This window comes from Lissotriton vulgaris, chromosome 3_1 (genome assembly GCF_964263255.1).
Source record: "Lissotriton vulgaris chromosome 3_1, aLisVul1.2, whole genome shotgun sequence".
Classification (NCBI taxonomy): domain Eukaryota; kingdom Metazoa; phylum Chordata; class Amphibia; order Caudata; family Salamandridae; genus Lissotriton; species Lissotriton vulgaris.
In genome coordinates, this window is record NC_141689.1 from 612370742 (window position 1) to 612398599 (window position 27858).

The window sequence follows — 27858 nt, forward strand, 5'->3', positions numbered from 1 at the left end:
TTAAACCTCCCCCTTCCCAAGCCCTCTGTGACTCCTTAAATACTTTCTTTGTTGAGAAAATTGCAGCTATTAAGGCCAACATACCCCCTCCTCCCCCTTCCCCTCCGGCTCCCGAACCCCCCCTAATAGGTTTCATTTAGATCATATACCTCTGCTGACCAGAGAAACGCTATCTTCTCTGGCGGTCCTTGTCAAATCAGGCTCCCCCTCTGATGTCTGCCCAGCTCCCGTCCTGAGAGAAATCTTTCAAGCCTGCCCCATCCCTCCCTTGGTATTCTTTAATTACTCCCTCAGGGACGGTACGGTCCCTGATCTCCATAAAACAGCTATAATCATTCCCCTACTGAAAAAACTTGGTGCCGACCCTTCCTCCCTCACTAATTATCGCCCCATCTCCCTTCTCCCTTACCTGGGTAAAATCTTGGAATGCCATATCTGCTCTGTCCTCAGCTCTTTTGTGGAGCACAGCGGCTATCTGGCCCCCTGCCAGGCTGGATTCCGCCCTCGTCATTCTACTGAGACGGTCGTGGTTTCAGTCTTAGACAGCCTCAGGGAGGGGATGGACAAAGACCGCCCCCAGGCTTTGGTCCTTCTAGATCTGTCCGCTGCCTTTGACACGGTCGATCACTTCATTCTTCTCGGCCGTGTCAGGGCAGCCGGCATCGGCGGGCCTCCGCTGGCTTGGCTTACTTCCTTCCTGAGGGACCGTACCAAGGCTGTTCATCTAGAAGGGTTTTCTGCTCCCCCACGTAAGGTACAGTGTGGTGTCCCTCAAGGTTCCTCCCTTTCCCCTCTTTTATTCAACCTGTACATTTTCCCCCTCATTTTTGCTTTACAGCAACTGGAGGTCACTGTCTTTAACTATGCAGATGACCTCCAGTTAATCTTTAACCTTTCCCACTCTCCTGAATCCATCCATAACTTCCAATGTATTATGATTTTTATCAGGGACTGGATGAACTTTAACCACCTTAAACTTAACCCAGATAAAACCGAGTTGATCTTGACGGGTGGTACATCCAGTCCCTGGACCCCCACGTTTTGGCCCCCCTCACTCTGTCCCCCTCCCTCACCTTCCCACTCAGTTAAAACACTTGGGATCACGTTAAATCAAAATCTTACCCTGCACTCCCAGATTAGTATGGTGGTATCCTCTTGTTTTTTCACTCTCCGCACTATCCGGAAAATTTCCAGATTCTTCTCTCCCTCTGCTCTCAAACTCATCATGATGGCAATGGTATTATCACGGCAAGATTATGGTAATATCTTGTATAATGGCGCCCCGGCTTATGCCCTCCGACGCCTACAGCTGGTTCAGAACCAAGCGGCCCGCCTTATTCATGGTCTCCCTAAATTACATCACGTCACCCCTGTATTGAAGAACTTACACTGGTTGCCCATTAGGGAGTGAGCCCTCTTTAAACTTGGCTATGCCGCGTTTCAGGCCCGAGCTGGAACTGCCCCAGCGTTCATAAATTAGTCAATCTCAAGCTACATTCCGGTAAGAGAGCTGCGTTCATCCACCCAGTCCCTCCTTTCAGTCCCTCGTTTTAGAAAGAAGAGGATGGGGGGGTAAAATTTGCTGTCCTTGGTCCTACTTTTTGGAATTCTCTCCCCCTTGCCCTCAGATCCATTCTGTCCTACCCCGACTTCCGTAAGGCCCTAAAAACCCATCTTTTTCTACAAGCCTTCTCAGCTTAAAGTTTTCCCACAGTCTCCACTCAGCCCCTAACGTTCCTCAGCGCCAAGAATCCGCCAGGTATATGTGCGCTTAATAAATGTTTTTAAATTCAAATTCAAATTCAAATTCACAGCCCTGCTCTAAGGACTCATGATGGTAGAAAATGTTTACATCTAATTATTAATTTTAGTTGAAATATAGTTTATTAGTGGGGTAAATAGGTACCTACCACTAGTAATAAGGCCATAATCAGAATATAGGGCCTATTTAGGATCTCATAAATGATTCCCTTGCTTAAACCTTGGTAGCTGGCTGTGAGAAGGCAGGCTTGGCTTAGGATACAGGTGTGTAAAGTATTTGAAAACACCAATACATTAAATAAGTAAGATTCAACACAGAATAAAAACCAATACCAACTTATACACTAGGAACATTTGTATGATTAAAATGACACCAAACGCCAAAAATCCAATGTAGGGAACCAGAGATAGGATTATTTAAAGATTAAAAGTAAAACTAACGCTTTGAAGCAAATAGCACTCGAAGGGTTAAAAAAGGTCACACTGGACCAGGACAAAGTCTAGTCCAGGCCTCTCGCGATGTTAAACTTTTACACTTACTTCCAGATGTGTTTTTTATTATACAGGAAAGTGGACCAGAGCAGCAGCCAAGGATTCAGAAGCTCTAGTTTGCCTCTTGGTGAACGGAACAACAACCCCCACAATGCACCTGGCCAATCCGAGTAAAAGCCAGCTGAATCTTGTTAGCTAGAGTTGTACTCATGGTTGATGTTGCAGAAAGCAATTTCAGAACTTTTCTACCTGCTGTTCGGGGATTCCACTCCTTATCCTTTAAGACAGGTTAAGTACTTTTGTTGTGAAGCCTTGTGAGTGCAGAAGGTCCAGTCCTCATGAGTGCAGTCCTCTCCTGTGCAGTGCAGGGGTCCAGCAGGGCAGTCTTTCCTCTCCAGATGTTTCTTGTGGGTCTTTATGGGTCCACAACACTAATCTAAGGTTTCAGAGTCTCGGAGTTTCTCCTTGGGACATGGGGACTACACATGCACCTGGTCAAATCCTTAAAAGCCCAGTTGAAGGTTGTTAGACCTGGCACCATTGTCATGGCTCCCCCTTCCATTTGTTTTGCTGTTACCTCCTGTGTTTTTGTATGTTTTTGCTGGTCTAGATGCTTTGGGCACTTTGCCACTGCTAATCAGTGCCAACGTGCAAGTGCTCCCTAATGTAAAGTGTTGTATTGGATTCGTGACTCCATGATTGGCTTATTTGATTTACTAGTCAGACCCAAGTACAGTGCACCATGTGTGCCCAGGGCCTGTAAATCAAATGCTGCTGGTGGGCTTACAGCACTGATTGTGCCACCCACAGAAGCAGCTTATAAAATGTGCCTCAGGGCTGCCATTACAGAGCCTGCGTGCCGTCTGGGACTCAAAAAATGAGAGAGGGACCCCTTAGTAGTATCAAGGGAAGTGAGGTACAGACCTAGGCAAGAAACAGTTCCCTTGACCCAAATGAAATCAAAATACAATAGTCAAACAAACACCAAAAAATCAATTATTTCATTCAATATGTAAGTACTATATTGTTATTGCGTTTATTAAATGATTTAAAAAAATGTTTTCACTCCATTATATAAACAGTTAAAAACACATCATATTACACAATTTATAAAAACACAATTTTCCTTCCCACAAATATTCCTATTGTGACACAAAAAGATGTACAATAATTGACTTAACAGTTTCTAATTATGCCCAGCATAAAAAGAAGAGACAAAACTACAGTATGACGTAGCCCCTTGTCAAATACTAGTACACATTCAAACTGGATTCTAAAAACCTCCTAATCAATGTTTCGATCCCATCAATATTCGACTAGGTTTGGTTAATCCTTGAATTGTGCTCACCCCAGCGTCAACGCGTTTCGATGGTATCTCACTTATAGTGCCATCTTTATCAAGACCAAACATTTTTTGTCTCCTGCTCTTAAATTCCGCAGAATTATGTCTTTAATCCTTTTTCTGAGTTCCAACACAGCGTTGTTTTTAAAAAAAATTGCAGTGTTTCACTTTTTATTCTCACTTCTTTTGTGGATCTGTTAAAATTCTTCTGCGTTCCTATCGGGTTAGCTTCATGGGATATTGTTATTATTGACCGTACCCTGCTACTGGTCAGAAACGTGTTGCAGCTTCAGTCGTATTTCAATATGCCTCTGATGCGAAAACGCTACCTGTTACTTGAGCGTCCTAATGCGCGGCTTTTATAAATTTGCCGTGTTACAGCTTAGGTCGTATTTCAATATGCATGTGATGCGAAGACGCTGCCTGTTACTTGTGCGTCCTAATGTGCAGCTTTTATTAATTTGCCATGGTTATAGCTGTCTGCCCTTAATCTTGGCGAGAAACTCATTCCGCTTCACATCAGGTGCACAGCAATTTGAGTCAACATGGAACTGCCATGTCGACTAGGCAAGTGCACACACTTACCAGTCCATAAACCTTCCCTTTTCTACATCTTAGTCACTCCTAAGGTAGGTCCAAGGTACCCCCATGGGCAGGGTGCATTGTATATAAAAAGTAGGACATGCCCTAATGAGTTTGGCATGTCCTGATAGTGAATTACAGCCTATTTCGTTTTTCACTATTGCAAGACTACCTGTTCTCATAGGCCAGAATGAGCAGTTTGATTATAACATCTTATAATCCTAACTGACCCAGGGAACTAGGTAGAAATTCAAGTTTAGTATGCCTGATTTAAGAATGTTAAAATACATATTTTAGTGAGGGCGATTTTTACATTCTGTGTTGAAAACACCACTTTTAGAAAGTAGGTATTTTCTTGCCTAACCATCCAGCATGCCTCTGCTTGTTTTGTGTATTCCATGTCTGGTTTGTGAGTGATAGGGGCATTGGCTCTAGCAGTCTGAGGGGTCTGGACTGGGCTAAATAGGACCTGCATTAAATAGAGAGTGGGGGTCGGAGATATCCTTTCACTGACCTGAGCCCTCATAGAATAGAGAGTAGGGGGAGGAGATTTCCTTTCAGCTACCTGGGCCAGGTCTGCTTTCAACAATGCTGCCTCCACCTCCTGCCAGGAAGCTGCACAGAATTGGTTTTGGCTGGGCACAAGCACCCTCTGCCTTCAGAGGACAAATGATTTACTGGTACAAATATTGGGACCAAGACCCCAGAACTTTAGATCACTTCTGGGAATACAGACAAACCCTTTGCCAAGAAGAGAAACCAAGGAAGCTAAAGGAGGAGACTACCCCTGTGCTGGTTGCTGTTTGGGGTTGGCCTGCAATGGGTACTTATTGTCAAAGAAAGGAGAAAAGGAACTTTGTGTGTACTTTTACTATATTGAGGAAGATCTCCAAGGGCTTAAAGTTGAGCTTGCCTTCTGTTCTGAAGTCTCAGGGCCACAAAGACTTCACCACTAGCTCCCCTGAATTCCCTTGCTGGGAATTCTACCCGCAGTGAGGTGCCTGCTGTTGTTTTGGGCCCTCTGGAGACTGAATTATTTCAAGCAGGCAGACAGTATTTTTTTATTGGCGCCTTGATGATTTGAGTCATAAAATGAGAATCAGTATAGGCAAATACGTTGTTGGTTTTCTTGACAACACAGAGGGCCACTGCAAGGTGGCTCGGGTTCCTTTTGAGTTGGGGGGGGGTCTCAGGTACTCTTCAAGTCGTTGTGAGGCCTGCCATTCCTGTTGGTATGGAAGGGCAAGTTCCCCTTGGGCTAAGGTGGAGCTAAGAGCTCATTTAGAGATGTTGGGCCTGCCTGAGTGGGCGTGTGTGACCACTTGGTCAATGGAAACCAGTAATGGTATTCAAGAGGGCCTGGAGCCTGAAAGAGGGGCCAAGGTGCCTGCCTTAAAGAGAAGAGGCAGAGGGGCACGAGAAACCGGCCCCCAAAGTTTCCACGGTCCAGTAGGAGGCAGACCTTGAGGGTGTTGCCCTGGAACCTACAGGAGAACAAGTAGCTGAGCGGGGGGACCTGCCTGAGCTGACCCATTGGCAGCAGGAAAGAGGACCCTCCAGGGAAGAGTCCTGTGAGAAGCAGAAAAAGTGCCCTTCTCTTGTGGGTTTGCCACAACAGGCCTCAAACCAGGCAGCAGATGATCAGTCTGGATCATATTGGATCTACTGGGAGAATGGTCTCCTGTATAGCGAGCCTAAGGTTACTGAGCCTGGGTCAGCCCATGTGCTGGTGGTACCCCAGCGCTTCAGAGCCTTCCTATGGGGTTTGGCTCATGATGTGCCTTTAGCAGGACATTTGGGGCAAGACAAGACCTCTGAAAGGCTTGTCACCCACTTTTATTGGCCTCAAACGCTCAAGAGTTCAGATACACATTCCAGGATCTGTCAGACTTGCCAGGAAAGTGCTAAGAGTGGGAGGAAGCACAAGGCTCTTCTCCAACCCTTCCCTGTGGTCAGCGCCCCCTTTGAAAGGGTGGGCATTGACATTGTGGGGCCTCTGGATCCCAAGACAGCCATGGGCAACAGGTTCATCCTAGTCTTGGTGGACCATGCCTCCCGGTACCCGGAAGCCATCCCTCTCCGGACTGTGATGGCCCCTGTGGTGGGTCGTGCATTGATGGGAATTTTCTCCCGTGTGGGGTTCCCCAGAGAGGTGGTGACAGACCATGGTACCAACTTCATATCCAAGTATATGAAGTCCCTGTGGTAGGAGTGTGGTGTAACCTACAAGTTCACCACTCCTTACCACCCCCAAGGTAATTGGCTGGTTGAGGGATTCAACCAGACCCTCAAAGTCATGATTATGGATCTTGAGCAACCTATGATGCGTAAGTGGGATGTCCTCTTGCAATGCCTTCTCTTTTCTTACAGAGAGGTGCCACAGAAGTCCTTAGGGTTCAGTCCCTTTGAACTGCTGTGTGGTCACCCTGTAAGAGGACCTCTGAGTTTGGTAAAAGACGGCTGGGAGAAAGCTCCCAGGAAACCTCCCCAGGATGTATATAGCTATATGCTGGCCTTCAGAAATCACACTAGGCATTTCAGGCAACTCACTCAGGTGTATCTGCAAGTCAGCCAGGAAGAGATGAAGCGGTGGTACGATCAGAATGCCACTCTGATTGAGCTTCAGCCTGGTCAGAAAGTTTGGGTCATTGCCCCCGTGGAGCCCGCCAGGATAAGTCGACTGGACCATTTGAGGTGGTGGAGCGCAAGCGCAATGTCACCTACTTGGTGGACTTGCGGTCTACCAGGAACCCTTTGCGGGTCCTGCATGTCAGCCGCCTGAAGCCCCACTTAGAGAGGTCCAAAGTGGGCATGCTCCTAGCGACTGATGATAGAATGGAGGAGGGGACTGAGCCTCTTCCTGACCTCCTGTCTGTGACAGAGCAAGAGGGGTCAGTGGATGGTGTAAACCTCTCTTCCACCCTGACCACTGAGCAGCAGAAGGACTGTTGCAAGTTGGGACAGTTTTCTGTTCTGCCTGACTCCCAGTGTCACTGATTGGTGTGTCCATGATGTAGGCACAGTCCTCCTGTTAAGCACAAAACGTACAAAGGTGGTCAGCTGAGTTCTTCTTGTTGGAGATGATGCAGGTGAAGCTCTTTTAACCTGTTACTTTTAGGAGTCTACTCATTCAACTTTCAGAACAAGGGAGGGTCCTTTTTGGGCTGAAGACCAAAGTGTGCTGCAGGTGCAGTCCTTATGAGTGCAGTCCTCTTTTTTGCAGTCCAAGGGTCCAGCAGGGAAGCCCTTCTTCTTCTTCTTATAGTTTCAAGGCAGGGATCTGAGTTGCTGGGCAGGTCTTACATATTTATCTGTGCTCCTAGGGTGACAAGCAGCAAGGCATCCCTGACGAATGGGGTGCAGGGTTCCACCCTTGAGTATTACAACTTCCTCCAAAGTCCCAGAACGCTTGTCCAAGAAAGCACTATTCTTTTAAAATACAAAATGAAGAAACTCTCTCCTGGAGGTTAAGATCTGGCTAAGCCAACCCAGTGGTGTGGCTAAGTTTCCATAACAGCCCCCTTCCAGCCCCTCTGCCAATTGAATTACTGGGGCTCCTGCCTGGCTGGGTGCGCAGGAGGCAGGGATGAGCCTGTGGCCTATCCTAACTGTCATTCCCTCTTTCAAGACTAGTTTGGCTACTCCACCCCCACCTTGCCTTTTGCTTTGCAGCTGCAGATCTCCTCTCTCCAGATTACCTTTGTCTCTATGCAGGCCACTTCACACCTCATCAGAGCAGTTTGGCTCAGCCTGCCAAAGTCTGGCCAATAAGGAGAGGCTGCTGAAAGGCTTGATTTTAATACATCGGAAAATAAAGTTCTATAACTTCTTTTCTGTGATAGTTATAGTAAATTCAACATTGGCAAGTTGTTGGCTTTATTCTAATTAACATTTACATACCTTGAAGTACATTTTTAGCTTGCTCCTGTCAATAGATATACATTATTAAAGTATTCCTTTGTTAGCATATAGAGCCAATGTTCTACAATGGGGACACCGTATATCAAATATATTTTAAAATGTCCCTGCTTATTTTTACATGGCACGCTACCCTGGGGCCACCTAGGGTAGACCTTATGGCTGACTTATATGTAAAAATAATGTTTTTTTAGACTTTGGAAGTACGTTTAATTCTAAAGTCAAATTTGCATATAATTTTATTTTAAAAGCATAAACCTACCATATGCTAGGGATTTGTACAGGTAGGTTGTCAGTTCCAATTGTAATTATACCTAATTAATATGTACTTTTAATCAGAGCACAGGCCCTGGGTCTTGCTAGTAGAGCCTGGGGCACAATCAGAGTCAGAAAACCAGCCTCTAGTAGTCACAACAGAGGCAAAAGTGGGAGAACACTGCAAAAAGGCCCGGTTTCTCACAAATAAAAAAAAATATTCTTTCTCAGTATCAATATAGGGGTGCTCATTTTTTGAATTGTGCTTGGAAATTCCCATCACCAGTTCTAAGAATCGGGAGTGGCAAAAGTTTTCATGTGCCAAGTCGGTTTGCACCTACAGAACTTACACTGGTAGAAGAATGGAGTATCCACATTCATATATGTAGTCTTATGGATTGGTGTGTGGGTGTTTCTTCGTGGGCTTACCTGTAAAGTTGTTGGACACATGTAAACTCCTAGGATTGTTGGCATTCACCTAAAATGTGAAGGTCATTCCCCATATTGGGAATGCTAGCAAATGCACACCTGTCAAATATAGGAGTACAGGCACTTTCAGGGTGGAGTGGCAAGAGACTGGAGAGGGAAGACCCTGCATTTAACTTGGGTGTAATGAAACATGTTCCACTTGGAGAAACAGAATAAAGTTAAATATGCCTATCAACATTTGTGTTCCACTCCCGTATGCAGAGATTTCTTTCTGGTAGAATTTTACCTGCACAAATGTTGTGTGTGTGAGCAGGCCAAACATATTATGCCTGCTCTATCTTTCCGTTCATGCTAGTGATTTTTTTTCTCCAGTTTTTATTACAATCTGCTGTTTGTAAATGCGCCTTTGGTGTCCTATGCTCTGTTTCTATGTGCTAGTGCGAGTTAGGACTCTGAGACTAGATTGTGTTACGCTGCATTTTTATATGCTCTTATATGTACAACATATTGCTAACAGCTCGCTTTTTCTTTCTTTATTTCTAGACATGCTCCCCCTTTTTGTATTAAGTAACTTTCTACTAGTGCTAATCATTCATTCTGCTGCTGGACAGACAGAAGTAAAGTTCGCTGGACAGACTGAGTTCTTTGTCAATGAAAGCAGCACGACGGTCATCCGCCTTGTGATTGAGAGGACGGGAGTGCCTGCAAATATTACCGCCATTGTATCGGTAAGTACTCGCGGGCTTCAACACCTAATCCTTCATTCATTTCAACACACTGCAACAATGTTGTGACCCAACAACATGACCCAATTACACGGACTTACATTTCTTGTCACTGTTGAAAAGAGGGGAAGTGACGCGGCTTTTCTTGGAAGCTGTGGAGAGATTTTGGGGACAACACTGGTCTTAGTATTTCAAAATGCCAGACCTAATTTAATTAACTCCCAGTCCCTTGGTCAACACAAAATGTTGGCCAGTGATTCCTTGGTAGAGGGAGGGGTGGCTGACGGCTTACGTATACTGCCCCCATGAATCAGCCATGTCACAAAGATCAAATAATTTCTTTTACACACTGCTTATTCACTGCTGAATCCAGAAGTATCGCCACAACAAATCTGCAGAGTCACAGCTTAAATTTAAATTTGAAATAATAATAGTATATGGATATTTTTCCTTTCACTTCACGATATGCTTAACAACAGTCTTATGTCTTTGCTGTTGGAATTAATCCATTTGAAAATGTATTTTAGACAAAATTCTCTCAGCTCTTAAAAGCGTTCAAAGTGGCCCGAGCTACGTTTTAGTTGCAATTAGGAATGGTTTGGGTATTGTTATATTCATAGGGTACTTGATGCTATTTCTGATTTACTAGTGCTTTATAAATTAAGTGTGCCCTCTGTTTAATTCGTCCCCATCCTCAAAATAAATTCCGCAATAAGAAAAGGCGATGTAAACCCATCACTTGTGTTGTCGCAAATTTGGGGCCATATGTACAAAACCTTGTTTGAAGTCATTACGGCTGATATACTCTGATGGTCTCTTTCTCAATAACAAAGAATATTTTGCCAGGGAAGCACCAACACCACTAGACATAATTCACTACATTAGATTGTGATACAATGTTAAGGTCCCACTCTTGACTTTCCCAGGGAACCTCCCACATTTAATATGCCACATACCCTGCTCAGTTCCACTGGCATGCACCACCTTGTTTCTTTTTTATACCACTCTGCTCAGCCTGAGTCCCCAGACCTGGCACGGGATGCTGTTGTGACCTGACAAGTAGGGACTGAGGACACTAGGACCCTGTGGGTCATGAGGGAGGTGACCAGGTCACTGGACACCACATCCGGTCAGGGGACAGGAAGGGGACAGATTGACCAGGACGGGCAGAGGGAACGGACGTGTATGTAATCCGCAGCAGAGATACAGAAATAAAGAATACTTGAGCAACTGACCTGTGTGCGAAGTGTGGTGTTTGTCCGGCGTCCACCAGCGAGACACGACAGATGCTATGGCTGGATGGGAATCGGAACTAGGCACAACACTCATTGATAAATAATGGTTGCATTGCTGTCAGCAAGTCTGCTGCTTGACATAACATCAAGCAGCAGACTGCGAATCATCCATTTTAAGTTTCTACATTGTATCTAAAACATGCCAGCCAGGTTATACAGCCTGCGCCCTGACAACAGATGTATCAGATGTGGCTTAGAGGGGGAAGACTTCCTTCATCTTGCCTGGACATGTGGGCTGATACAGGCATACTGGGAAGAAGTAGCAGGAGTGCGCGTCCATATGATAGGTTGCACTTCAAACCTCACAAAATTAATGTCGATACTGGGGCACCCTGAAGACATTGAGAGGGGCTTCGGGAAATATGGTACACTTGGGCTTTTCCTGGCCAAGCGCAGAATTGCGTGCAAATAGGGAAGGGGCTGTTCACTGAAATTTTAGGATTGACTGCAGGTCCTCACATATTGTCAGGACCAACTGACCACATATGCTGAGCTACTACCCCCCCCAGCTCCCGAATCCGGGATACCTGGGTCCATCTGCAAACGTACTTGGTAACACAGACACCTCAGGGTACAGAGGCAAACACACTGCAAAATGTAGAGCCAGTGCTATAGGAGAAGGTCATGGATTGCCCTTGACACCAAGTGAGTCACGTCAGTGACGTGCCGCTAAGTGAATATTCCAGGTATCCTCACTGATGGGCATTTGAGAAGTGCCTACTGGTGGCCAGTTTCGTCTAAACTACCTGTCTGGGTTTAGATACTCACTCATGTACCCACATATAGAAGGCAGGAACACTGGCCTCTTTACGCTCCAATCACTAGACTGATGTTGATAATGTAGAGCGGCAAGGGCTTAACATATCTCCGAAGGGAGTCATGAGTGTTGCGATGGTGCACAATGTTATTTCTTTGTTATTCGCTTGACACATATTGAATCTGTATTGTGACGTGTATAAAAAAAAATTAGAAATTAAAAAAAAATTAAAAAAAGAATAGGCAGAAATATCTACTCCAACTGCAGAAAGTCCCGTCAGGGCCAGCTTGGTGTTTCAGTCTTCTGATGTCGATAAAAGGAATTGCAGTGAGTTGGGACGAATATTAACACCAGTCACGTAAGGTACGCGAAAGACACTAAAATGGATATGGATGGGGTGATCTTATTATACCAGGGGCATAGAAAATGGCCTTGCACAATCCATGGCTAACAAAAGTGTAATCTCTCTACTGTGGGATATGTTAAAGTATTTAAAGGATGTACTATTCTGCAAAGTTAATGCCCCTACTTCTGCATGGCTCTGCCTCCTCTCATACCCATCGCTCATTGATCTGCCCTTTTCCTGAATGGCACTTGCACACGGTCTTCAAGGTTACATTCTTATGGCGCTGAACAAAATAAATGAAGGGTAACGGGCCCCTCGCAGTGCCAATACGAAGCCAGAACAAACACCCTCTTGGGTTAGGGTGGCAGAAACCAAGACCTGTGTGGATGAGCTTTTGTCTTCAATAAAAGTCACCAGAAAAATCACTTTCTTTTTCAAAACAGATGTTCACACCCTAGCAACGCTATATTATTCACCCTGCTTATGAGCAATTATCCATGGAAATCGTATGCAGCACTCAAATTAAAGAAAGCTCACTCATATGTATTCATTTGTAACACAACTTTTTCTGTTTTGTTTTCATTGTATTTATTTATTTGTAAAGTTGTATACAGCGCGAACAAGATCCAGAAGAATTGCTTGTCATCCAGCAGCTCTACAACACATTTAAAAAGGCTTTCTATTTATATTTGCTGTTTGAAGTATGTACGGATAAAGGGTAAAAAAAATTAAGTTTTTGGTAAATTGCGTACTTTTGCCTGCAGCCACAAGATTGTTGCTCTTGACAGCCTAACAGTTTAGGAAATGGTAGTTTAAGAGGTCTTGCTCGATACCCCACTCCCCAGTCCCTCTCTCGCTCTTGCGCACTCACTCTCCCTGTCAGCCTCTTGATCAACACGGATGCCATTTTAAAAAGATATTATGTACAGTTTGTCTAGACAGGAATACACAAATTTCTCACAATTTGTTCAAAATATAAAGAATAAACACATACTTAATAGGTTTGCCTAGTTAAATTAAAATGCAAATTTAAATAGTTCAAATAAAAAACATCTAAGACAACTATATAATCAATTCACTAGTCAGCATGTAATAATTAAATCACATACTTGATATATCCCTTCAAATTGTGTTTTGTTCTCAGTTGTAAGAACGTGCTTCAGTTGGCCTGTGTAGATTTAAAATGGCTGTAGCACTAAACCAGCTGGTTTCTCAGATGAATCCCTTTTTTCTGTTTTCATTTTTAGGCAGTAGACAGACAGACAGAAAATTGCAATCAGAGCCTGCTGACTAGAGAGGCTTTTTAAGGGGGGCAGAGTAGGAAGAGGAGGACGAAACACCTGAGCAAGGAGCAGGCCAATGGCAAGCTGAGCCAGAAAAAGAGGAAGGAGAGAGACTAAGGACAGCCGGTTTCAAGAGCAGCCCGAGCTTTGCAGAGACCCGGGGTGCTCCTCCTCTGCTGCTGCCACTCTGCCCCTGACCCCTCGGACTCCGTAAGCTCTGCTCCTACTCTCCAGACTGTACAGGAAAAGTTGAGATGATAAAAAAATAAAATGTATGAAAACGGTGTGGCTTGATAGTGGAGCATTGGAAAAAGTAAAAACTGGCTCAAAGTATACATGGGGTGTGGACCGAAGATATTATTTATATGGGACAAGAGTGTGTATGTGCTTAAGTGCAGGGGCGAGCTCTACTGACTATCTGATATCCCTTAATATTCACAACTATTATGGGTTGTGACTCCCCATTTGCATGCAAGCAGAATTGTGAAGGGCCAGTTGTTATTTGGAACCATTGATTAACAAATATTACTTTTGTGCAGCTTATAGTAATTACTTTACTGACCTGAGAGGATAATCTCCCTTTTAATGTACATACTTTTGATATTCAGTTCACTATCATTGTTTACAGCAACCATTCAACTCACTGAGTCGCTCTAGCTCATTCTTTAGTTGCTAGTGCTGCTGGCGGTCTCACTGTGTAACGAGAGGCAAAACACGCCCAGTTGGGGAGTGGCAAATGGAACGGCCGCTCACTTTTTTTTAATGAACATGCCACCCAAAGTAAAAAAAAAAACCCAACACTTATGAACAAGGAGGCCAAAGTGAAAAAAGAAGAGCGCGCGGTGGCTGTTAAGAAAGGTCAAGCACCGCATATGAAGCGTCCGGGGACCTTTCATCAATCCGACACACGAAGTAAAAAAAACACGAACACTTAACATGAGCAGAGACAGGACAACAAAAAAAAGTGCACTCAAAGTATCCAAAATAACCTGAATAGTAAGCACACATGTAACCGGGGCGGTCCTCGTGGCAGGCTACAAAAGTCCAAAAGGAAGGACTACTAAGTGTATTCACAAAACAAAAGCTGGCATTTACAATCGACAGTAACAGGAACCAATGAAAAAGATGGCCTGTGCTTGAAGCCCATATTGTAGATACAGCATGTTTCAAAGAGAGACACATTGGCTGCCCAAGTGAGACCTAAAAAACGATATGACCCTGCCTGCGCTGTATAACACAAATAGAAACTGATGGGATATTGTGTGGAATATTCTGGATTCAGATAGTAGAAGGACACACCACACTGTAAACCAAAGCTCAAATGCCCCTTCATGCACACATTGGTTTCTTTTTGTGGCATAGTGAAATCCAGCTTTTTTTTTAAGAAAGAACACCAAGAAATAAAAAAGGAGCAGTTCAGTCCTCTTAATAGTATCCCCCAGCGTGTCCATGTCAACTGTTCCTTGCCATACCTATACTTGCCAGTATTGCATTCTTTAACCTACTTAGGATTGAATTAAGATACAAGATATGAAGAGTATTAGCAGTATCTAATCGATTAGTCAAAAATAATTCCAACATATCTAACATCTTCAAACAACTGTAGTGCTACAACTTTGCTGTACTCTCTACCCCCAATTAAGCATCCTGTCAGAAACCCCCTACTGCTCCCTAACCAAGGGCATCTTCCTGTAATTCAAGTAGACAATCATTACCATCCATTGCTGGTGTCTCGCGATCCTCTGAAATAAAAACAAGTTATGTTTTTAATGCTCTGCAGTTCCTAGCAATGCAGGTTGCAAATCTACCTTTCAGGACGTCCCACAGGAGCTATAATTGTATATGCCTATGACAGCATCCTAGTGCAACATGAGTCCAACACCCTGAGCTCACTTCGACCTCTAAGCAGTTCAGTGAGAGGATCCACATTGCATTTTGTGCATCAGTTATGACCCTTAGTTGATTCCACATCAATTCCAACATGCTTGATCATTTACTCTTCAAATCTGTACCTTAAACTCATAGTGTGTCCTAAGGTTTTACTTGAACTCTTTCCACTCCTACATGGATGATAGCTAATTATAACTGAAGTTCTTTTCTGCTATTTCCTTTTATTTTTATTTATAAAGTGCATTAATGCAGAGTTTATTGGTGCCGAGAAGTAAACATAAGAGGCATACAGACAGAAGGGGTTACAAACAGAAAGAATGAATAATTAAATAAATCCACACCCAGTGCCTGAAAGATGATCTCCCTATTTAGCAATACCACAGACTAAGGGTGTTAAGCATCTGTCTCGCTAGAGGTGAGGCCACGCTCATGCTTTCCAGTTCCAGCTGCTGCCTCGTTCCTCCCAGAATGTTATGATTGAGGAAGGCATCAGTCACTCCTATATAACCATTCAGTCATTATCTGTCAGACCTTGCCCACAAAGATCATGAGGACTACCCTCTCTTACCCAAGTTATACCTAACAGTTATCCCATACTGCATCTAAAAGGGGGCGGATAAATGGAGTCATGCACCATACTCACACTACTAATCATAATGCTAAAATAATGCAAAAACTGATCATCTGTTCACTACATGCACTCAGGCAGTATGTAGGGACCCTTCACACAGATCTACAAAAGGCTTACGCACGGTGCACAGACTTCAAGAGGCGTCCTCGCACTGAAAACACAGCAAGGTATCATGAAAGACAACCACATAAACAGGGTTGACAAATTGAAAATGTTTTTCAAAGCTCTCCAAAAAGCCAGAATATTATCCAACTCCTGGACATACAACAGAGGGGCATTTCAAGCTGTTGGTGTCACGTGGGAATGATATGTCCCCTAAGTGTAAAGCCTACAATTCCATGTGCACTAGCAGGAATGTCATGTGACAGGTCCATTCAGGTCCTATTTCCTCTGCCTCGAATTCTCCAACTGCACAGTTTTTGTCTCTGTGAGAAAAACTTTTGTTTTGTCTTAAGAAAGTTCCTTCCTAACTCAATGTTGCCCTTGTGAGGCACCACCTTCTACCTGCAGACAAATTGAAATTTGACTCTGTTTATGTATATTCCCCTTTTCACAAGATTGTAGGTAAAAGCAATGTTTATCTTTACTGACATTAGCATGTTCTCGTAGACTTCGTGTAAGTATGTATTACATGCTTGGTGTTTCGTACTGGATCTAAGAAAACAATACCATATTTAGAATTTAAAAAAGAAAGCTCATCCTTGAGAGCCAAGCATATCTGAGGGTGATCCATTTCTCCTTCCCATTCTGAAGGGGGAGTTATTACAGCTTCTGGTTGGTGTAAGTCTCCCACCATTTTCAGGGAGAAAAGGGGGCAGACCATGCCCACAAATGTATGTTTGTTGGCATTCCTTACTTCTAAGACAAGCCATACCTTTGAAACGCCCACTTCCTGACTATTGATGGGGATTTACTTCTGTTGCTTTATCTGCAGTTGTGGTGTAGTTGTCTGCAGTAGTAAATGCAATTACATCTGCCTGGAATTCATTTGTGAATTATTGGCAGTCATAAAAAAAGGTATTTCCAATTGGAAACTTATGTTTATAAACAAATGTACACATATGAATAGGTCCCAGTATGTTCAGAGATACTAGAAAGATGCCACATGAATGAATAAACCTGTATCCAAAGACTATGCAACCGACAGATGCCTCAGTAGTGATAAAGCTGAACACTTTCACTCAAATTCTACCACACAATGATATAGAAATATATTAAACAAATCTGTATAATAAGCTAAATGTCAGAAAATGTACCTTTACTTTAACGCAGAAATGTGAAAATGTTGTTTACATTCTACAGAAAGCTTTTATTTCTGTCGTTCCCCACATGTATTCATTACTGACAAATGTAAGAAAAATAATGCTTTTAATAAATATAGTGATTTAACGTTCGAATCAAACTCTATCCCTTGACGTTTTGTCAAATGTATGGAGTCCCAAGAAAATATATTCTTTCTTCCCTCACACCATATAATTTTACTGTACTTAGATTGTTTTATTTGCCACATTTGCATAATAAACACGTATTTATGAAAGAAAATGCTTGCTGCAGCTTACAATTTATGATCTAGCCAGGACATTCCAGAATTTGAATGTTTCACTTCATAGAACAGTTGATTGTTAAATAGTGAGAAACCAGACTGCTACCAGAGTAGGCTTTCAAAACATTCTCATGGGAATCTTCGTAGATCTAATTTCTTGTAACACGTTGTAGCCATTTCTAACTGTCTTCATGCTGGCGTGAACGTTTACCGTGGGAATTAGGGTGAAGGTTGGCAGACCATCAGAAGACTTACCTTTGGACGAAGATGATGAAATGCACCTGTTTTTACAACATGTTTAGCTGCTTTCTATATAATACGTGCTCCTAGCTAGAAAGCTCAAGACTCTTTCCGTGCATCCCTACCATGTTATGCCCCTTGGCACTTTACTGTGCTAGCCCAACTTGCCATAAGTTACTGCCTATGATGATTCTTTTCGTTTTTCCTTACTAATTGTGAGGAGAATTTCTGTTTTATGCTGATCATAGCTACTGTTGTGATTCCTTCCTTCTCTCTCTTTATAGATGGTTCCTACTCGGCTGAGTCTCCAGAACAACCCTTTATGGGGAGTTCGTTCTTCCATTTAGCTAAGTGAATCTGCTCCAAAATCTACTTGCTCTTTTCCAGAAAGAACTCTTTATGGGTTCTTGTTAGGGTAGAATAGGTCCTTTAGTTTAGAACAGGGATATTACTCTGAATGGAACACGCTGTTTTTTTCTATGCTTGCTCTAATCAATTTTATCTCTTGTTCTTTCTGTAATCAATTTGCCGCTAATTTGAATAAAATAACAAACATTTCATTTTATCAACTAAATGTGAGAATAAAACGTTTTCAAACTTCACCAACTCTCTCTTTATTGACTGAACATCAAATGTAATTAGCAATGTCTTTTGATGTGTAATGCTCCATTCGAAAACCGTGGCAAAGATCCAAAGGCCGAGAAAGGCACAGAATTTCCAGGTTCTCTAAGTAAGTTTAAGGTAACATCATTTGATGAAATGTATGAGGGCTTTCTGCGCTGGCAGTAAGACACATAGCAGTCCTGTTCGAGGCCAACTCAGTATTCTGTCCTTAAGAGTATTGTAACTTGAGGTCCATAAATTGGAGAAAACTAATGCCTCTTCTTTGAAACGCTTAGAAATGAAAGACGTGCGTTTTGAAGCACTTTGCAAAAGAAGTTATTACTGTTATAGTTACTACTACTCTACAGTCACTAAGTGTTCGGTTTGTCATCAAAGGGTTATGGCATCGGTTTCCATAGGTTTCTGCAGTGTTTCAAGTTGAAAGGAAGACTCAAGTTTCACTTTTGAATGAAGAATGTACTTTATTTTTGTACCTTGTTACTACATTGAATGTTAATGTAGAAATATAAAGACAGATGTTGTTTGCGCTGTATTATGTGCAAGCATATACACAATTTCATACCTAAAACCAGAACCAAGCCTAAAAGCTTGTCTTTGTGTCTCCATTTCAGCTACTAGGACCTAACACTCTGGACTTTGTGGAAACTGTGACCGCTGCATTTATCCCTGCTACAGAAACCAACCGCACTGTATTCATACCTGTCCTTGACGATGATCTTCCAGAGGCGGACGAGACATTTGTTTTCCTTTTAAGTTTACCGGTAAGAAGAAAGAGAGAAGAAATTACAATAAAATAAAGTTTGGGGGCATATATCCTAATAAGTGTGCAGATAGGAGAAGTGAGATCTGCTCCACACATATGTTTTTCAGTGACTCTTTGCCCTGAGTCAACAGCTGATAAATAGCAGACTTGGGAATCTGAAACTAGGAAACACTAACTACAGATCTGATCGAGGTGCGGGTGCGCCCAGCTGCTGTACCCAACCTCGCTTGGCTTCCTCCTGCAGTATGGAAATAGCACCAAACGCTCCCTCCAGGTCTTCCCTCTACTCTTAGAGCCTCCTGCCATTTCTACCGGGGCCAAATCAAAGCCTTGCATCCAAGAAGGTGGTGAGTAGATGCCTGTTTGGGCACATTATATTCCCCAGAATAGGATAGATATCATGGCCGGACGGGGAACTGAACCCAGCCCTGGCAATCAGCTCAACTGGCCCCCTAGGGTGGCTGGGAGATGCGAGTGAGAAGCACCACCCCCACTGCCGCTTGTGTTACAGGCAGCTGATACTTCAGCACTGCTGCAAAACCGGCCACCCTTAACAAAACCCAACCCCAGGGGTCCAAAACTGGCCCCCGCCCTCCCTTCTGGTCCACGGAGAAACGCCCGGAGCCCGCTACGCCCAGTCTGGCCCTGATAAACACACGGAATTGGACTCAGTGATCCTGGGTATGCATTTCTTTCTGGGAAAAAGTACTACTTAGGTGCAAGGCCAAAACCTGGAAGTAGTTATTCTTGTTCCCTGTATCCCCATACAGAAATACAGAGAACTTGTAATAATGGCCTAAATGCATAGCTCTCCCTTTGAGATTATAGTGCAATAAAAATGCTAATAATGCAAACTTTTTGAATACCTTCCTGCTTTTGCCTAACAGGGCGGCTGGTTAATTTTCTTCACCGTTAGACAACTATAGACAGGGGCACTGGAATTGTGCAATTGTGCACCCTCAGCGTTTTTTTGCATAGTTATGGATTTGTTGCATTTGTTACATAATCCATCATCAGATACATAATCTGCAGATTTTAACAAAAAATATTGCTTCTAGCTAAAAAGGTTCAGACATTACTAAAAACGCAGCAACACATGTTGCCATGCAGTCGAAGGCCCTTTGCAAAGGTTGACTGGTCCCCTTTCTGTGGGTTATTGTTATATTTGGGTGTTAAACAGGTACTTATGAGGTGCATACTATGCCCAGCCAGTGTTAAAAAGTGTTACCGTAAAAATAAGTAATACTGTCACACAATATGCCGCATTAAGCCTCATAAATTGCCTTTTCTTACCCCATAATTTAGTTAGCCCTGTCGGAATATTTGGTCCTCCCCTGCCGCATAATTCCAGTGGCCTTGACTAGAGGGAGTTGTGTAGGAGGAAACGATTATGTTTATTTCACAATACTTACTGTCAGGCACTTAAAACATTTCACATTGTTAATTATGAACTCGTGAGTTTTAAAGGCTAGAGTGAAATTTAAAATGTAATTTCCACTTGAGGTGTATGCACAAACTAGATTTTCTGAAAATTTGTAATCATTTTTTGGTAAATATTTTCTCATTTCTCTGGTGAAGGTAAAATTAAATATTTATGCAGCTGCGCCAGTGAAACTATTAGCATGTCAGTTTAACGTTTTGAATAATAACATAGTAACTTCAAACTGTACACATTGATGTTAATTAGTTTCAACTTCGCTGAAAGTTGGGAAAACAAGTTAATTGAACTCTAATGGGCATCCGTTCCTCTTGCAGGCATCTAAATTCAGCATGGATGTCAGTGATATTACATGACCTAAGACTACACATGACCTTTAGTTTTAAAAATCAACACGGAAAGTGATATAACCAAAGTAAAGAAACTAAAATAATGTCAATATTAATAAAATAATGTATTTACTAAAGCAGGTCTGTTTCAGTGATCATCCAGATATGAAGTAGGGTGCTGCTTTTAGGTGACAGCCATGATATTAAGCAGATCACCTTCTTTGGTGCAATCATTTGATGACCAGGTACAGTATCAATGTCTAAACACAGTCATCTTACTCCCAGGCATAGTCTCAAATGACCAGATATCATGTGCCCCAGTTCCAATCCAATATGCCCAGAGGTAGCCTCAGGCCCCAATTCACACTAACCTGTTCCTAGGTATGGCATAAAATACTCAGACCGATTTACAGGTAATACAGACATCATACCCACAGACTATAGAGAGCAAATTTTTCATGTTAGAAATTGGGTTTCTGGTTGGCAGAGGCATGTACCCTGGAGCCACAATCCTAGTCAGGGTAAGTCACAGCACACACTAAGTTATCCTGTGTTTACCCTCTGGTATCTCTGCACAGAGCAGTCAGGCTTAGCTTAAGAGGCAATGTGTAAAGTAGTTGTGCAACACTTCAAACAGTAACACAGCAAAAACACCACAACAAGGGTCCACACCAGGTTAGAAAAATAGAGCACATAATGGTATAAATAAAACAAGACTAAAACGACAAAATCCCATCAAGTAGAATTTGAGATATGATTTTTTTAAGAATAAATGCAAAATATTGCTTGGAAGCAATAAGTGCTTAGGTGGGTTATCTAGTCGTGTGGGACCAGGAAAAAGTCAAAAGTTCAGGCTGACCGCAATGGAGCCCGGACCAGATTGAGGGACCCACTGAACCAAAGTCACTTGATTCAGGATGCATTGCCGGCGACGAAGATGAGAGGTGCAGCTGAATGTGATGCATCGGTTTTGAGCCACGCAGTAGACAAGATGCATCAATTTTTCCATGTACCTTCGACGATGCATGGGTTCCAAGTGCAAGGTGCTGGTTCTAAATGTGATGCATGGCTTCTGCTATCGCAGTAGGTGATGCGTAATTTCCAAAAGCGATGCTTTGGTTCTGACGGTGATGCGCCGGGTCTGCTCAATGCAACGACGAGGATGCACTGGTTGTGACTCAAACAAAAGCGAGGATGCACCGGTTCCAATGCTGATGCGTGGGTTCTGATTGTAGAAGCATCATAGGCCTCACTCCCATGGGTCCAGGACTATGGTGGCGCCGCTTGGCAGGGCAGACTCACAGCTTGTAGAGTTCAGATACAGGTAGTTTTCTTTGATATCCCTAAGACTTAGAACAGGAGTCACGCCAACAAACCCTTGAAGTCACTCCGGGTTCAAGTGAAACCTGTCCAGTCCTTCTCACCCAGTCAGGGAAACAGCAGGCAAAGCGGCTAAGGCGGCAAGAGGGGAGAGCAACAGCAACCGTAACTGCATCGATCTAGGATTTCTACGGTTCCTTTCAAGGAAGCGAAAGCTATACCGCTCCGCACACGGCCAAACCCAAAATGGCAGCACAGAGTCCAGCGAGATTGAAGCTAGAGGTGAGAGTGGCACGACACTCTCGCTAGACCAGGCTGCGCAGACTTGGGGAGGTCGCTCCACTGGGGATCGCCTCTCGACTCCAGGTACTGTCCAAGCGTGATACGCTAGCTGTTGTGGAAACTGCCTCTGTTACCAACCGAGCGCAGCATTCCCCAACTATGCCTGCCTTTAAGATGGCGGCCGTCTCTCATCAAACTGCGGCACATTTTTGCATTCCGCATCTGGGGCTCCAATACAGCTGGCAATTCCCGCGACGAGGGGCTCATCTAGGGCAATCCATGCCTCTCTCATCCCTACCTCCCTCATGCTGATGCCAAAGGATTGCTGAGAGCTGGCTTGAGGCAGGTCCACCACCCGTTACCGACTCTCCTCCCTGGGGGGGAAGCCACCACTGGTCGTCCGGCGACCAGGTATGAATCACTGTGTACTCCACTGAGAGCACCCTCTCTGGGCTCCCACTAAGATTGTAAGGTGGATTTTCAGGGCCCCCGGGGGCCCGCTCGATTGCTGAACTACCTTCCCCCTACCACTCTTTGCCCCACTCCTCTCCACTTTCCTGCTATTGACCTCTGCCTTCACCTGTCCTGGCCCTAGTCCCCACCCTGTTTATCTCCTCGCTCTACTCCTCTCCTTTTTCCTGCTGCTGTCCTCTGCCTTCACCTTAGTCCCCACAGTATCTACCTGCGAATTTTCCCTCGTCATTTGAGATCTTACTATTTTGTCTGATGCCCGATGGAGCTACCTGGTTTAGCTATAGGGGAGACAGGTCGGGGATTCCCTCCATGGACATCACCTACCCAGTCAGTCTTCAGCCAGACTTCCTTTCGTCTCTCCTGTCGTCTCTTCCCGCATCCTCCCTCTACTTTTGTCTCTCCTTCTCTCCTCTCTCAATGTATTTAGACTGAACTATTTTGTCAAATGCCCGATGGAGCTACCTGGTTTAGCAATAGGGGAGATGGGCCGTGGACTCCCTCCTTGGTCGTCACCTACCCAGTCGGCCTTTAGACAGACTTCATTTTGTCTCTCCCTGTTGTCTCTTCCCCTATCCCCCCTTTCTATCCTTCCATGCACTCCCCTCTATGCTCCATTTATTTTGCCCTCCATGTTTCTCTAATTATTTTTCACATTCAGACCAAGCTATTCGGCCAATGCCCAGTGAAGCTACCTGTTAACTATAGAGGAGATGGGTTTTGGGACTTCCCCTCGACCGTCACCTACCCAGCTGGACTTTGGACAGACTTTCCTTTCATCTCTCTGCCGTATCTCCCTCCTATCTCTTTACCCTTACCCCCTTCCCCTCTACACTTCAATTATCTCGCCTTCTCTACTCTTGCAATTGTTAGTCTAGTAACTGATGTAAATTGGAGCTGATGTAATCTTGTAATGTAATTTTTGTGGAACCTCATGTAAAGCGCTCTGATACCTCTGGGTCTAGCCTGCGCTATATAAAACTCTTGAATAAATAAATAAATAAACAGTGCAGCTCAGCAAGGGACAGCAAAGCAAGAGTCCAGCAAAGCAGCAGACAATAGTGTGGGAGTCCTTCCAGTAGCACACAGTTCTTCAACTTGGCAGAGTGGTTACAGGTCCAGGAGTGTACTGAAGTGATGCTGTCAGAGGTCCAGTACTTATACTGAGTTGTGCCTTTAAACTGGGGGAGACTTTAAAGAAAGCTATGAAGTCCACAGAGGTCCTCCCTTCCCACCTTGGCTCCAGACTCACTACAGGGGGCATGCATTCCTTTGTGTGGGGAATAGGGCACAGCCTATTCATGTGTGTCAGCCCCTCCCTCCCATCCTGCCCAGGGTGGCCTATAAGTATGTAGATAGTCCATCAGTCACACCTAAGCTCCCTTTGTGTGTGGCTGTGTAGAAGGAATGCAGAAACCCTAGCTATCACCGACCCCAGACGTGCATTCAGAGACAGGCAGCAGGCAGAGAATGGCTAAAGTAAGTAAATACCAACTTTCTAAAAGTAAGCATAGAAAACAGTGATGGATCGAATTCTTGAATTAATCTCAGCCACTTGTAATCACCCAGTGTAGATCCTAATCCATTGTTATTTTGTACACCATGCAACCTTAGTTTGGACCCAGCTATATGCAAATAATTCTTGACCCTGCTCCAGTAGGAACAGTAAAGTCCAAACTGCAAAGCCAGGTCCTCCCTGAACCAGAACACAAGCAACCCAGGACCGGTTTCTACCTAGTTACGGGCTCATCAGCCAGGGATAGCATGGTTCCAGTGACAAAGTGTACACGTAACCCATGTTTGGACATATCCGTCCCATTTAGGATGGCACAATAATTATACAAAACAGTGATAGATGGGAAGCTTGAATTAATCTCAATCATAGATAATCACTTGGGCCGCATCTCAATCCATCGTTATTTTGCACACCTTGCCACCTCAGTTTGGGCCCAGCTATATGCAAATCAGTCTTGACCCTGCTTGAATAGAAACAGCCCAGCTCTAACTGCCAAGCAAGGTCCTATCGGAACACAAGCAACCCAGGAACAGTTTCGCCTTGGTTATTGGTTCATCAGCTGAGTACAGCTTGGTTCCAGTGACACAGTGTGCACGGGACGCATATCGGGGCATACCTTTCCCACTTAAGGCGACACTGTATGGATGGAATGCTTGAATTAATCTTATCCACTGGTAATCACTCAGGCCGCATCCCAATCCATTGTTATTTTTCAAACTATGCCACCTTCAGCTATGTGCAAATAAGTCTTGACCCTACTCCGATAAGAACAGTCCAGGCTGAAATGCCAAGCCAGGCCCTCCTTGAACCAGAACACAAGTAACCCAGGACCAGTTTTGCCCTAGTTATGGACTCATTAGTTGTGTACATCCGCTGGTAATCACTATCCTGGCTGATGAGGAGTTATACCCCGAAACGGTCCTAGGATGCTTGTTTCCGCTCCAGGGATGATCTGGCCTAACAGTTCGGGCTGGACTGTTCCCATAGAGAGCAGGGTCAAGATTGATTTGCATATGGTTGGGTCCAAACTGGAATGATGCGGTGAGCAAAGAAACGATGAATTTAGCCCCAGATCTCTGACTGGGAGTGAGTGTTTGACATTGTTCAGTATTCCCTCCATCAATTGTTCCTTTTGCGACTTTCTAAAACTGGCATTTGATAAACTGTAACTTAAAATCCAACTTCAGCATAAGTTGTGATTTTGAATTATAGGTTCAGTGACACCAAACCTGAAAAGTCTATCTCTTCACAATTGAGAATTGCACTTAAATGGTGAAATAAGGTAATCCCAATGTTTTCCTGTGGGATATTGTACCGTCTGGATTTTTGGACCAGATGGGATCAGCCCCTAGGGGCCCCTCTAACCCAGCCGGAACGTAACCATCTCCCTCCTCAGGACCATCTATCCAGGCACCTGGGTACCTACCTGAGGATGGGGAACTCGCAATATACAAGCTCATATTATCAGAAACACCACTAAATCTATAGGGATACTAAGAATACTCACTGATTACTAAGGATCCCTACACCACACTCATACCTTATAGTCTCGCGACCACATGGGTCCAGACTAATCTACCCTGGGGCAGTTCTGATTATCTACCATTATACACTGCATTACACGCCAGTGTCCTCCCTGGCGCTCTCATTAACATGCCACAATCCTGTGGGTATACACACATGGGTCTGCAGCCCCAGTGCTCTCATTTACATACGGTCCGCAATCCAGCAGACCTACACACCCCTCTGTCTTAGGTGCTCTCATTTACACACGGCCCGCAATCCGGCAGGCCTCCACGCTGGTCTCCTCCCCAGCGCTCTCATTAACGCCACTTACCAATGACGACCACTTTCCTATGAATACCTTCAGTTTTCTCTCTATATGTTGGGAAGTCTCTCTCACTATTAACTAAGGGTTCACTACTACAATATTAGGAGTTAGTCAATTATTAATATGTACCTTCTGCTCCTGGCATCAAAGGTCCCCTCGCTTCCTATTTGTTTGGTCACTCCTTACCTGATCGGGATTCACATCCGTTCATGCAAACAATGCTCAACTAGAAGAGTAAGTTACCATGATTGAACAAGAATACAAGGCACATGTCGGTTCACTAAGAACTGGGGAAGTTTTTATTTTAACAATGATAAAATACACATACACAAATCTATGAGGTCTCTTGATTAACAGGGACTTTAACACACCGCTGAAAAGGAAAAGATTAGACATATAATAGCCTAGGGAATAAGGACAAGATTAAGGTATGATTATAAAAGATGGATATCACCTTGTGAGTGTGAAGTCTTGCTCTAGCTGCCATCTGGGCTCCTCTCTCGTCTGTGTCTTGGCTCATCTCAGACTCTCTCTCTCCTGCCCTCTTGGATACACATCTGCGCTGATCACTTTGCACTGGATTTCTCTCCCTCACGGACTCTCTCTCCACATTCCAAACTCAATCTAATGGTTCCTGCCGCTCTGATCACCGGTCATTCCACTAGCTTGTTCAGTCTGTTTCAAGGTTTCTGTGCCAATGTCCAATTAACTCCAGCTGCTCCCACAGGTTAATCCACGATATAGATAAGTAACTGCTTCTGACTGCTTCCTTCAGTTCCAGCTCACTGACTGTCTGTTTGTCTTCTCTCTGTTCCAAGCATTTTCTGTCTCTTCTCCTCTTGCAATTCCACTCCTCCAACTCTACCAACACTCTCTGCTCCTCCAATTCAACTAACTGCAACTTCAGCTCAGCTCTCTCTAGATCGAACTCTCTCTTCTACCACTCCAGCTCAACTAACTGACTCCGCCTCTGCACTTCACTGATATAGAATGCTGTTTCCTCATGGAAAGTTCCAGCCATCAGCCTGCCGCCCATCAGATCCCTGCACCATTCCACGTCAAGGACACACACCCAGCCGGCCGGACTTTTGTTGTGTCTTCCACACAGAGAATAATACAGCCTACCGATAAGGGCTGGCCCAGACCGGTTCTCTCCAACTGAACAACATCTTTAACTATAAACTTTACCTTTTCCCTTGAAGCCTCTCAGCTCCATCAACATGGAGTCTGTCTAGTTCTGGGCCTATACGCCTGAGAAGGATGAAATAACCCTTAGCTCTGTCAGAGTACCTACATAAACCATACCAATGTGTAATATAAAGTCAGGACCACAGGATCCAACCTCTACTATAAGAAATAATGACAGGCCAAAGCCAATAGGCAATAGATGGCCTCTTCTATGTCTGAAAGAAAGGCCTAAAAGGGCCAACACAAGCCAGGAACACACATCCTAGATGTGAGCAAGATTAAAGTCTATACTACTGCTAAATAGAGCCAAAAAGCCTGTTAAAACAGATATATAGACTTTCCAGTAGTGAAAAACTACATTGAGAGTTTTTCACCACCAAGACTTGCAAAACTTAAAGTACATGTCCTGTTTTTAAATACATTGCCCTATGCCCTGTGGGTGTTACAGAGCCTACCTTAGTGGTGACATATGTGTATAAAAAGGGAAGGTTTATCTTGCCAGGTCAAAGTGGCAGTGATAAACTGCACATACAGGCTCTGCAATAGCAGGCCTGAGCCATGGTTAGAGGGCCACTTAAGCGGGTGGTACAATGAGTGCAGCAGTTCC

The 27858-nt window shown here is 44.0% G+C and overlaps 1 protein-coding gene across 1 annotated transcript in view; it reads left to right on the forward strand.

The window, feature by feature from the left end:
* The first annotated feature begins 559 nt into the window (after nt 1-559).
* ADGRV1 (adhesion G protein-coupled receptor V1) overlaps nt 560-27858 on the forward strand; it is a 1865288-nt gene continuing 1837989 nt past the window's right edge. The window contains exons 1-3 of the mRNA XM_086963519.1: nt 560-749; nt 9323-9507; nt 18725-18874. Coding sequence (XP_086819645.1) covers nt 560-749; nt 9323-9507; nt 18725-18874 — 525 coding nt within the window. The remainder of the gene's footprint in view (nt 750-9322; nt 9508-18724; nt 18875-27858) is intronic.